The 13431-nt window shown below is 40.5% G+C and overlaps 2 protein-coding genes across 2 annotated transcripts; both read right to left on the reverse strand.

Annotated features, from left to right (window-relative positions):
• Window positions 1–5972: 5972 nt before the first annotated feature.
• LOC119772164 (piggyBac transposable element-derived protein 3-like) lies at window positions 5973–7017 on the reverse strand. Its single transcript, XM_038268488.1, has 2 exons — window positions 6624–7017; window positions 5973–6549 (listed from the first exon to the last, which is right to left on the reverse strand). Exons 1-2 carry the CDS (start codon window positions 6994–6996, stop codon window positions 6059–6061), a joined length of 864 nt encoding a protein of 287 aa, XP_038124416.1. The 5' UTR covers window positions 6997–7017; the 3' UTR covers window positions 5973–6058.
• LOC119772120 (piggyBac transposable element-derived protein 4-like) lies at window positions 6996–7784 on the reverse strand. The gene is made up of 3 exons (XM_038268423.1): window positions 7737–7784; window positions 7049–7312; window positions 6996–7017 (listed from the first exon to the last, which is right to left on the reverse strand). The coding sequence occupies exons 1-3, from the start codon at window positions 7766–7768 to the stop codon at window positions 6996–6998; spliced, it is 318 nt and encodes a 105-aa protein (XP_038124351.1). The 5' UTR covers window positions 7769–7784.
• Between the last annotated feature and the right edge of the window lie 5647 nt (window positions 7785–13431).

Here is a 13431-nt window from a genome sequence, read left to right on the forward strand (position 1 = left end):
TTTTTCAAAACTCCAGAGCCTGAAGAGAATCTGTCCAGCTGGAGTCTGTAGATGATAGAAACACCAATAGAGACATGAATGAAGACAGGAGGCTTGGAAACATTGGTTTAGACTCTGAAACCCAAAACATCCCCATTCATCCCTCGTTTATTAGAGTTTTAATTTCCAAATTTTTTTATGTTTCAAGTTGTATTTCAATTTTATTGCTATTTCAACTTTAATGCTGCGAATGTTTGAGTTTTAAAAGTATTCAGCTGCTAATGAAGGACTAGCTCTAACTAAGTTATCCTGTTGCAAATTTTAATTTAGAACAACTCAGTAGGCAAACATGAAAAATTAGAATGTTCTATGGACGGTGATTGGTGCCACAATACAATAAATAATGACATATGTAATTATTATTTTGGTGCTTCATTAATTCATTAATATTAGCATTAAATACAGAACTTATCTAATAAATGTATGCCTAATTAAATGTACCGAAATGAAACTTATGGATTTTATTGATTTATTTATTTAAACTCTCACATATCCATCAAAGTCAAAGAGGCGGGACTTTTGCCGCTTCCATAGAAACTCTGCCCTCTGGTTGGTTGCTTCCGACTGAGCAGGAGGAGACATCTTCTCACTGCTTTTTCAATCTGAAAAACTCACATGAAGAGAAAAGACAATTAGGAGAAATTTATTGACACAGTTACTTTGTCTTTGGCGCTCAGACCTCGACAGGAAACAGAGCTGAATTTTGATAGATATGCATGAACAGGAGCAAAGAATAGGGAGGTTCAACCCCAGGCCTGAAACTGGCGTTGGAGTGGAGATAGATGAAGTTAGTGAGACAGTATGCTGAGCTTTATGGAGAGATCCAGTGGACTGAGCTGATACAAGAGCTTCACTCAGGGACCTGGAAGATGGAAGTTCAGTTGGATAAACCAGGTTGAGAGAACCTGTCCTTGATAAGCAAGCATGAAGCGACAGTGGAGAGAAAAAACTCCCCATTTGAAAGAAACCTCCGGCAGAACCAGGCTCAACATGGCGGTCTTCTGCCGGAGCGGTTTAGATGAGACAGGGAACGCAGTAAGAATCTGGAAGGAATGACTCTGTGATAAGGTTATAGATACGATGGTGGAGGAGGGGATGGAGGTGGGTTGAAACGGGGTCATCTGAATGAAGTCACACAGCGGACTCGCCGCCTGCCCACAGGAGCAGACAAGTGCAGATCATAGGCCTTTTAAGATAAAATTTGGATGCCGATTGGCTTTTTTGGAGGTGTGGTTCAAAGCTGATGGGCTGTGTCGCAGGCGGATGTAGAACAGCAATGAATTTCTTCAGTTGACCTTCTGCCTTTGCTCCATTCTTCAAATAAAAAGGTTCAATCTGCACTTTTTCCTTTTACCAGAATCTTTTTTTAAAGAGGTACACAATGTTGCTAGCTCCTTGTTTAATGAAAGAAAAACTCTAACAATGGTTACAGAAAAAAACTTGAATCCGACAAATGAAATAACAAAAAAAAAAATGTATTCTATAAAAAGAGAAATTAAAAGTTAATCATTATTTTACAACTATAGTACACCAGAATTAAGAAAAAATAATCTCATTAGGAGGCCTGAGCAACAATGGTACATTTAACATAACATTTTGTTGCACAGCCTTTCGAAGCGATCACTGCAGCCAAATGATTCCTGTGGTTATAAATCAGACTCCTATTCCCCTCCGCAGGTATTTTGCTCAATTCTTCATCAGCAAACTGCTCCAGTTGTCTGATGGCCACTTTAGAATAGTCTAATATTTTCTTCTTAGCAATTCTTCAGGGTTTATAGCTGAAGGTTTGGGGATGAAAATCCATGACCTGTGACTGAGGCTAAGCTTACTGACATTGCACAGCACATTTCTCTCTAGAATCCCTTAAGGGCCTTTCCTGAGATTTCATTGGACCCGCAAAGATTCAAGCCGTCCTGTTCCAGATGAAACAAATAATCTCCAGAACTTGACAGCTCCACAACAGATCTTTGATTGTTTAACACTTGGAACAAAGTTCTTTTCTTTATATGCTTCATTTTTTTTTTTGTCTGTGAAGTTAGAGCTGATGTGTTTTGCAGAGAGTTCCAGTTTAATCTCTCCATAAGGCATTCTCCCATAAGCTCTTTTCCTCGTCAACATTTGGTAAATTCCAGTCTGGGATTTTTAGCAATGGTGTCCTCCTTGGTCATCTCCAGGTAAGTCCACTTTGGCTCAGACAACGATGGATTGAGTGATCTGACACTGATGTTCCTTCAGCTTTAGGTTTACCTTTAATCTCCTTTTCTGGGCTGTTTTGTTACATTTCTTATTATCTGTCTCTTTAACTTGTCTTCAATTGTCCTCTTTTGGCCACCTCCAGGAAGGTTGGCTACAGCCTCATGGATGTCAAATTTCTGAATAATATCAAGCAGTTTGGAGATGTCTCATAGCCTTTATCTTACACATGTTGTCTAAAATGTTCTTTCTAATCTCCTGAAACAACTTTCTTTTATTTTCTCTGGTCCGTGTTGAGTGTGGTACACACCATGTCACTAACCAGCACAGTGACTTTGTGTAGCCCTATTCATAGCCACACTGACTGATTTTAAGGTTGTACACACCTGTGATTCTACTTCTAAGGCATCGGACGTCCCTGTAATATGTTTCTGGGACTGTTTTTGAGAGGGGGCACTGCCTCTTTGAGGTTCAATGCTAATATCGTGACTTATGGTGTGACACCGCCCACTGTTCCAACACACAGCATGTCTCATAGTGCTGATCCAACCTAACAGTGTTCTAAAAACCGCCTCACCACACATCTTGTTTTCTTGAGGGTGTGTGTGAAACCCGAAGCCCTGAGCAACCACTGATGGGTGGGAGCTCTGTTGATTTTGCATCAGCTCTGAAGCCAGGTCTGATCACCTGGCTTCTGGGTTATTGCCAATTTCCATGTTAACTTGTAGGCTAATTCTTTACTCAGCAAGTGCTCAGGATAACTGCACGCTCCTTTCCCTCCTCAGCATTATCATTTGCATTAAGGAACTATCTAACCTAGGTGTCCTCCTGCTTCATCAATGCCCATACCGAGCTGACTGTAGCCATCACACAAAATTACACTCCATCTTAGACCTTACAGTAAACCATGTGCTTATTCTTCACTTTGCAAGCAAAACATGGAGCACCATTATTATTTCTGTAAATTTATAAACACTCATTTTACAACAATTGCTAAAGTCAAATTAACAACCACTTAAAGGAGAGCATGTTGCATGAGCTACCAAACAGAAAAAAACAACAGCTCACACAAAGGTTCCAGAACACAGCCACTCATTATATGCTACAGCAGTGCTGTGTTATTTTACTAGGAGATTGAGAATATAATAAATAACTAGAACTGGGAGTTATAGTTAATTAACAGGTAATTAAAATCGAGGGTAAAACCAATTAATGATTATTAGCTGAATAATTATTACTGTAATCTGTTGATTCACCAGAATTATTTATTCTTTTACATAAGGTGGGACTCCTGGACCGGTTGTTAAAACCCAGTTACCTTTATCAATTTTGTTATTTAGACTATGGCTATCAGCAGAGGTATTAATGATTGACCAAAGAAATTGTCTCTGTCCATTCAAGTGTTAACCGAAGGAGGGTTGATCTGGCTCTGAGTGATAAATTGTTCACTGCACAAATAACCACAAAGACCTTAGGATAAAACAGTGGCATCTTTATTACAATCCCTATAATCCCTATAATCCCTATTAAAGTATTATATCATTATTATATAATGACTAAGGAAAAACCAAACAAGACTGAAAAAAAGCACGAGTAAAAAAAAAAAGCTCATAAAAATGGGAAATGGGTTTTTTGGGTTCTGTTCAAAACTTTCAATCAGTTTTACAGTGAATAATTAACAATGCTCAGACAAAATGTAGCAGCTTGGAGCAAACTGGGTTAGTTCAGATGACATCAGGAGGCCTGGCTATGAGCAGGGACTTAGTTATAACAGAGGGTCATAAAACGTTACCTTAAGATGGCCACCACTGTGTATGTCCTTGGTCAAAGATGTGATAGTTTAAGGCTTGTAATGCCAAACAGTCCAACGGTAGAAGCCAGACTCTTCAGACTAAGAAGAAAGATAAACAGTAATCAGCATCACTGATGGTTCAGTTTAGAACTCTTACTAAAAGCCATCAGCAGTTGAATAAAAAAAGCTTCTTTCAGATAAAACATGAAGTCAACACATGCAAAAATATATATTCTACCTATTTCTCACCCATTTAGAGTGGCTATGAAGCATCAGGTGGACAAAGAAAGGAAAGACAGGAAAGACACACTGTGTGTTGGAAAGAGGGGACCTGGTCAGCTCGGTTTGGTTTGGTTCTTTCCAACTTCCAATGCAACAGCAAAAATAAAGTTTGCAGAGCTTTAATTTGACCACTTACAGCAGCCTTGAAAAAGGTCATCTCCTTAAAGTGGTGGTGGATAGCTTTGTAGCAGCAACATAGTTTCAAAACAACAAAACAGAAGCAATGGGTCACGGTTTGGCGTCTTATTTGGCTCCTCTGCAAACAGCATTTAGGTCTGGTTGTTTTGTTGGTCGACTACAACTGGATAGTTTTCTCATCTGCTTCCAGCTTCAGCAGAAAACAAGACACTACATTCGGCTCTTCCTGAATCATAAGCAGAATGTAGTCTGGAACAGTCCAGTAAGTACAGACTCTTTTCTGGAGGAGATTTTAATGGCTGAGAGTGTCTCCCCTCTCAGACCCGGGAGTCTCGTGGCATAGAGGAAGCTTAATGGGAGGCAGCTGCTTAAGTAAACTTTTCTAACACTTGCTTACATCACTGACATTTGATCTTAAATAACAGGATCAATAAGTATATCTGTAATTAAATAAATCCTTATGGAAGGCTGATTTAATCGAGTGTTATAGAGGGTTATTTTGTCTCTTTAAGGCATGAATGTGATAGTGGAGCTCATGAAGAAACATGGGCTAAATCAGTACACATGTTTGAGCTCCTTACGCTTATGTTACGATCAAAAAGATCCTGTGCATGAAAAATGTGAGAAGCATGACATACAGCGCCTTGCCTGATAAAAAAATTGATATTTTTTAAGCATAATCTGGCACCAATATTTATTTAAGGTTCTATAATGGTGAGCCTTAGAGATTTGTTTACCCCCATTTCTCTCCTTTTAATTATGATAGTTGTTTAAAATAATAAAGGCGGATGCAGGCATGGGGCCTCTCTGAGATGAGAAGACAACACACAGGACAATTATACAGATGCATTTGACCAGACTATTCATGCATTATTTGTTTCCTTTTTTTAGTTTTTGCATTTCCCATTTCCTTCTTCTTTGTCTCTTTCTGTATTTCTTTCAATCTTTGTATTTTTTCCCTTTTGCCCCAAAGATCTTATTGGCCAGTCTTGTTCTCATTCATTTTTTTTCAATGAAGAGACTCTTATTTAATGAATCTACTGACTGAATTTACTGACTACTGAGGCAAGAAGTTTTTCTTGGAAGTTCAACACAAAGCAACAACAAAAATCAGGCATAAATAATTGATTTCTCTTCCAAATTGAAGCTTACTTCAAAATGACCCATATGTTTAGGGATAAAGAAATACTTGCCAATAAAGGAGAAAGAGGAGGAGAAGAACCAACCCACCTTAACCCATTTAGGCCTAAAACGCCTGAAAAAAACACCTTAAAAACCTATGGCCGATTTTAAAAAATACCCCTAAAACCTGAAGTTTTTCTGTAAATTCAGCAACTGTGTCAACGCCTAGTAAATTATTGATATCTCAGCTTCTGTAGCAGATAGAAACAAAATTCAAAAAGTATTTGAAAGCTTACACATGTGGCTTTCCTGGGAAATTGAGTTTATTTAGATACTCCTTCATAAATAAACAATGTAAAAGTAAAGTGAACATTAATATTTTCAATCAAAAATAGTAAGAAAATAATAAATAAGTAATATCAACTTGTGTCAGTGACTTGATGAACTGTTAAGAACAAGAACAGAACATACTGATGACTTAAACAGTCTGATTCACATGTAACGACGATAGTGCTTGCCGAAGCACTCAATGTGCAGTGGCAGGCTGCACTGTTTACAACCATACACAGTTGGCCCACCTACTTTTTCAGTGTCCGAGACAAGCAAACACTCCCTACACTGTTTGCGCTTGTCATAGACTTTTCCACAGTCATGTTGTGGAGGAGGTGTGTCTACTCTGCTACCTGCAGATGGAGCTGGAGAGGGAGGAAGAGTAGGAGATGGTGAGGCAGGAAGAGAAGATGGAGGAGTCACATTAACAGCCCTGGTCCTGTGCGGTGTGATGAGCTGCTCAGCCAGGTCCTCCAGCCAGGGTTTGTAGCCTCTGTACTTGTGTCTGAAGGCTGTTCCTCCAACAGACCTTGCAGCAATGTAGGCATTGTGGCAGGACAAAGCCAAGAAAAAGAAAAACACCCTCCTCCACCACTTCTTTGATCGATGCTGGAATCCATAATAGCCAATCATTTGATCAAGCAGATCGACGCCTGGAACACACAGAACACTCAGTTGACACACATGAAACTCAGACATTTGCACTCCAAAGACCAACAAAACAAACCTTTCATGTGCTTCCGGTAGTCTGCGAGGGAAGCTGGCACTTCCACCGGGACGTGGTTGGCTCCGTCTTTTTTTCGATTCACTGTCCCTGTCTGGGTTGGATCGTGATGGTTGGAGAGCACCATGACGGTTTTTGTGTCTTGCCAAATACAGAACGTGAGGTCGTCCTTCTGAGCTACCCTGAACTCGTGCTTTTCCATTGAGGTGTTTTTTCTAAGCCTCTCGTTCTTTGGGAGTCCAGTCCGGTTGGCACGAACAGTGCCGCAAGCGTTCAACCCATGGGTCTTCATCTCCTCTAACAGAGTTACCCCCGTGTAAAAATTGTCCATATAGATGGACAGGTAAGACCCATAATATGGTCTGGCTAATTCCATCACCACACGGTGTGCGAGACCCTTCTCCATAGAGCCTTCACGACCAGCATACACCTGGAAGTTGGTTACATATCCTGTGGAGCTCTCTGCCATTACCCATACCTTGACACCCCACTTTGTCGGCTTCATGGGGAGGTACTGCCTGAAGGAGAGGCGCCCTTTGAATTTGATCATGCTCTCATCTACAGACACGTTGCCATCTACCTCATACAGTGCCTGGAATCGGTCAAGGAGGTAATTCAGAAACCAGCGCATTTTCCATAGCTTGTCATCCTTGTTGACATCTGCTGCCTGGTTATTCTGAAGGTGTAAATACCTGAAAATGCACACATAAGTTACTTTGGATGAAAGCATCACATAAAATATTGTCAAGCTTTTGTAACACATTTGGCATACAGTTGTTTATTTTTTTTATTTTCAACACTATTCACATTGTAGATTATGACTGAAGACACATGTAATTATGTGATGAACAAAAAGTGTAAGGTAACTCAAAATATATTTTATCTTTGAAATTCTTCCAAAAAAAAGTGAAAAGCAGTAATCAAAGAGAAAAAAAAAAAAATTCAACCTTTTATTTTTTCCATATGTGATCATGTCTTCATTGAGAATGTGCATATAAAACGTTTTTAAAATAAAGAACAAACATTACATAAATAACTATCTGATGATTACTTATTAACAGTATTATTATGCATAATAATGCATATGTCTGTGTTATAAATTGCAATACAACTTACCTCCAGATGGCCACAAATCTGTCCCGGGACATATTTTGGGGGAACTGCGTCCTGGAGAGAGGTTTACTCTGTCGCCAATAATCTCTTCGTACTGGCAACACAAGAAGTCCCATGCCCATACACAGCCCAATAAATGTCTTCATCTCCGTCAGTCACGGGTGACCACTTTGCCATCTTTGCTCTTGTTGGAGTTTGGTTTGTTTGGTCACTGTACCTATTCGTCTCGGTAACGAGATGCATCCAAAGTTCTTCATTAAAAATATGCTCAAATGCCTGCAGCGGTGTGGCAACTTTCACCCCCGGTGTGCGGTTGAAAACACTCCGTGCATTGCGGTGGTAGTTCTCCGTCTTCCAGTCACTGTCAAAACCTTCAAACTCATCGTCGCTAATGTCCGGCTCGTCGTCTTCGAACATATGTCTTAACCACAAATCCCGGTCGATTGGTTCAGCGCGTTCAAAGTCATCATTTTCATCTATACCGTCATCAAAGCCGACACACTCCTCAAAATCACTGCCTTTCGACAACTCTTCTCTGTACAACTCCTCCATGTTTGCTTGAAAAAAACTTCCCAAACAATGACCAGAGGGTAATTACGTCACTCCTTTGCCTCTATTCTGATGCATTTCATTGGCCTAGAGGCCGACAGGCGGTGCAAAAACCTGTATACACGGAAACTGACTTATATGCTCTCCCGGCGTCAATGGTAGAATTACGCAACAGCGCCCCCGGCTTGAATGGTAGAAATGCGGTAATGGTTTCCCGGCCTAAATGGGTTAAACAGATGGTGTGGACTCAGATTTCCGCTTTCAAAAACCTACAATGCAGCAACTGAGTTGATTCCTTCGCGCTATTATCTAAACCCCGATCCCTGTACAGGAGAGCAGAAGACCTCGCCGATTCAGCCAGGGCAATCCTTCCCTTTAATGACACCCATTTCAGAGACACAGACAGGTATGGGGCATTGCAGGCTAACAAAAGAAGCCAAAGACCCCCATTCCAAAGGGGTGGACCCTTTGGTCCGTTTCATTTTGCATGTTTTCAAAACAAAAATAAGCTTTTGACGGGCTACTGTACAAAACCTCAAATTCAAAGCTATTCCTGACCATTTGAATTGAAAAAGCTTCCTGGTTGGAAAGTGAAACTTCTTTAAACTTGGATTTTTTTTTTTTTTTTTGAACCAATAAAGGAGGAAAATGTAAACAGTTCAAGCTTTTTGAGACTTCTATTTTAATTGTCAACAGATTAAGACGATAAGTGCAAACAAAGATCACAGAATAAGATCCTGAACTGTTAATAATAATAATAAAGTCCTATTAAGATCACACACTTGTATACATCTGCACTTATGGTACAATGAAAACAAGCAAAAAAATTTTCTCTGCGGTTCATTAAGTTAAAAAGATGTCTGAAGGTGTAAAATGGAAACAGTTTGTTAGTCATCGACTAATGAAATGTAACAAACATTATTGTGCAAGTATGAATATGCAAGTATGAATATTTCTGCAGCTGTACAGACCACAAGCAGACACTGATCTAGATAAAACAGGGTGAGAATAAGAAACGGCAAATTAAACAAATTAAATGAAATCAAAGAAACTAATTCACTGGACCAGATGGAGATCATTGTTTACCATGTTTGTTTATAAAATGTCATATATTAAAGTGTAGATTATATTCATGCGCAGGTTGTGCATTGTGTGTCGGTGAGGTCTGTGGTCTGTCTTCCTGTTTGTCTCTATCATTGCACTGACAGTCCAAACCAGAGCATGAGGCCATTTCCGTCAAGCTGCTTAATAAAGAAGTAGAACATGGGACCAGAAGGCTTGTTCATAAGCGTGTAAACAACCAAGAGAGAAACTGGTCTTCTTAGAAATGATGCTGAATTTAGCCCTTCCAATCCCACTGACTGGTTACTGGTGCAGCAGAAACTGATGCAGTGACATTTAATAAGAGGCCTACTTCAACTTCAAAGTTTCAACCTTTGCTTTTACTCAAATGATTTATACTTTTAAATCAGATCTTCTATTATTCTCCACGATCCTAGAGAGAAATATCAGCTATGCTGCTGCCATCAACACCTTTGTTTATAGATGTTGGAGATCGGCCTGTTTTTCAGTGTAGTCCTGTTTCTCTGACTGTGACTAACTGGATGTGCTCTCTTCATCCTCTGACATGGGAGCTGGTTCAGAACTTGTCTGCCTGGCTGTGTGTTTCCTGGACGGGGGCCTTCTTTTACAGTTGACTTTTTTGTCTCTGCTTCTGTCTCCTTGAACCCCAGTCGGCCTCAGCAGATGGCCGCTCACACTGAGCCTGGTTCTGCTGGAGGTTTCTTCCCCTTAAAAGGGAGATTTTCCTCTCCACTGTCGCTACAAGCATGCTTAGTGTGAGGGATTGTATTTGAGTCAATGAGTCGATGCAATTAACTGGTTTTCCTTAGGTAGAAAACTTTGAATCACTTTGACTGGATGATCTGGTTGAACTGTAAAGTGCCTTGAGATGACATGTGTTGTGAATTGGTACTATAGAAATAAACTGAATTGAATTTTTTATAAGGTCCATTTCTGCCTGCTCTCCCTACCGAGTGTCTTCACTGATCAGACATAGTTTAGCCAAAAAGAGAAAAATGGGAACAAAGCTACACGTTATGTGAGATTTCTTGCTTCTACTGAAGCTTTTCGAGCATGGTCCACTCAAACGCTAAGTCTGAGAAAAGCAAGGACTGTTGATGCAGTAATTTGATTTAGCAGTTTGTCACCTTTCTCATATTAAGACCAGTAAATCCTATTTTAAGCTATTTGTGTTAAAAACAAATAAGACATCTGTGTTTATTTAATGTCCTTTACTCTAAGGTGACTTAATCGTATTTCTTTACTAACAGTTTTCAGGTTCATCACTGCAGGAAGGACCTCCAGAGAATCTGATCTAGGAAAAACATATAATTTACAGCTTTGTTTTACAAATGGATCTGGTTCTGTAATGTTGGTTACCTACAGCTGGTCCCTGCTCTTAGACAGACTTGGTTTCATCCACCAGTCTAGGTTGTGCCACATACCTTTTGATTCACTGCATGTTTTCCTCACATTCACACATAAAGATGAATAATATGTGGTGAGAAACCTCATCCTTGCTGCTCTGGGAACCTGGTTGTTGGGGTTTGTGGTTATCCTGAAAACCACCAGGCACACATCAAAGGTAGTACATTTAATTGAGCATTTCAGGAGGAGATATAAAGCCTATGAAACCACTAAGGGACTCCAAGAAATCCCCCTTTTTTTCTAACAATATCCCAATGTTTAGCAAAGCAGGAGCTAGCCTGGGTCACATAGCCCAGAGTCAAATTTTTGGTCGGAAATTGCTTTAGATCAGTAATGATAAATTCAGTCATGAAACTGATCACTTGAGTAATTTAGTTCACAGATGTTAATAGCTCTCTTCAAATCCTGATTTCTGGTTCAGTATGAAGACTTAAACCATTAACCAAGGTGAGTGATTTAGCTCTGATCTGAAGAAGAGGCAGAATGACACTGTTAAAAAGACATCGGTGACTAGGGATGGTGTTTAGATAATAAATAAAATGGTTAACATAGTAAGGCTCCAGATGTTGTTGGGCGCTGTTGGTAACATTGAGTGGACATCAAGGGCACTCCCCCTGGATTGGCCAACTGGGATAGTGATCCCCCTATTTAAAAAGGGAGGGGTAGGAGGGCGTTTTTTCCAAATACAAAGGAATCACACTCTGAAGCCTCACTCGTATGGTCTATTTAAGGGTTCTGCAAAGGAGGGTCCATCGGATAGTCGAAACAGGAGGAGCAGTCTGGTATTTTCACTCGCCGTGGATCCTGGAGGATGCAAGAGAGTTTGCCCACATATGTTTTGTGGATCTGGAGAAGGCATTTGACCATGTCCCCAACGGGATTCTATGGGGGAGGGGGGTTGGGGGTATGTTGTAGTAAAGAGAGACCTAAGCCAAAAGCCAAAAGGCAAAGCTCTCAACCTAACGGTTGATCTACGTTCCTAACCTAATCAACTTTGGGACATGGCTAAAAAAAAGAGATCCTGCATATAAGCAGCCGAAATGAGATTTCTCTGTAATGTGTCTGGGCTCTACCTTAGAGATAGGGTGAGGAGCTCAGTCATCCGGGGAGGTCTCCATGAAGAGCCGCTGCTCCTCCACATTGAGATTAGGCAGCTGAGGTTGCTCGGGCAGCTGGTTAGCATGCCTCCTGGACGACTCGCTGGTGAGGTGGTCCAGACATGTCCCACCAGGAAGAGACCAAGAGGGAGACCCAGGACACGCTGGAGGGACTAGGTTTCTCGGCTGCCCTGGGAACACCTTGGGATTCCCCCCAGAGGAGCTGGTCCAAGTGGCTGGGTAGAGGGACATCTGGACCTCCCTACTGAAGCTGCTACCCCCAGGACCCAACCCCAGATACGAGGAAGACGATAAATAGATGGATAAATGGCTAACACAGTAGTTTTCTCTACACAGACATTCAATTCAGACTTAACTGATTAATTTTAGCCTTCATTATAGATATTGATGGATTCCTTTCCACTAATCTTTGCCATAGCGTGATTTCACCAGATTACCACATATTTCAGCTTAACATGTTTGGTTTTAAAAGTTGTCTGTAAAAAATGAAATTGCCTCTCTTTCAGGAGCACAGTAAATCGCTCTACATCCTATATAATCTCATCTCTTCATCTTTCTCCTTCTGCTTCTGTCGTTCTCTCGTCTTCTTGGTGTGTCTCTCCAATTTTTAGTGAAATTGCTTCATTTTCAGATGCAGCTGAAACAGAAACAAACCACCAGTAAGATCAATGACAGCTAATCTATGCTGCACACAAACTGCTACAACACTGGGGAGGGTGAAGAGCTGTTTCAATACCTTTTGTGTCTCTCTGAGCTTCAGACTGTTAGCAGTAGAGCAGGAGGAAGGCCTTGATGAGGGTGAGGAGACAGGCATCTCAGAGCATAGATGACATGTTTTTGCAAGGTAGTGCCTGAAATATCTCATCAGAAATAGAAGATCAGAAATTAGGAAGTAAGTTCATGTTATTCTCTCAAAAAGCCCAACCATTGCTGGCCATTTTGGCCCTTTGGGTGTTTTCTCCAAACTTAACTTTATTGGATACAAAAAGGCAAATAGATGTTTTATACTGACGAGTTTTCACTTCACACTAGGGTGAGCATATTTTATAAAAATGTATAAATGTGAGGAATCTAGGATGCTTATGAGGGAAAATTGGGACAGATGCTGATTTTTCTTCTGTGACTTGCTTTTACTGTGTTGCTTTACATCACACTAACCTCATATCAAACTGAAAATAATAGACGCAAACTTTACAAAAGCCCTCCTAGAATCACGTCTTAGTGTCTCAGCCAGTTATCAACTGTTCCATGGTCTTTATTGTGGCTGCGTTCTCTTTTCTTTAAACCTAGTTTCTATCATATTTGGTATTAAAATAATTGACCTGTTTTGTTTCAAAACCGTGCAGCTCAGTGGCTGCGTAGTGGACAGCACTGCTGCCTTGTAGCAAGAAGGTTCCAGGTCCGATTCCTGACCCGGGGTCTTTCTCCATGGAGATTGCATGTTCTACCTGCGCATGCAGGGATTCTCTTCGGGTACTCCAGCTTCCTCCTACAGTCCAAAAAAATGACTTTTAGGTTAATTGGCTTCTCTAAATTCTCCT

This window comes from Cyprinodon tularosa, unplaced genomic scaffold (assembly GCF_016077235.1).
Source record: "Cyprinodon tularosa strain WSP-4 unplaced genomic scaffold, ASM1607723v1 ctg70, whole genome shotgun sequence".
Lineage (NCBI taxonomy): Eukaryota > Metazoa > Chordata > Actinopteri > Cyprinodontiformes > Cyprinodontidae > Cyprinodon > Cyprinodon tularosa.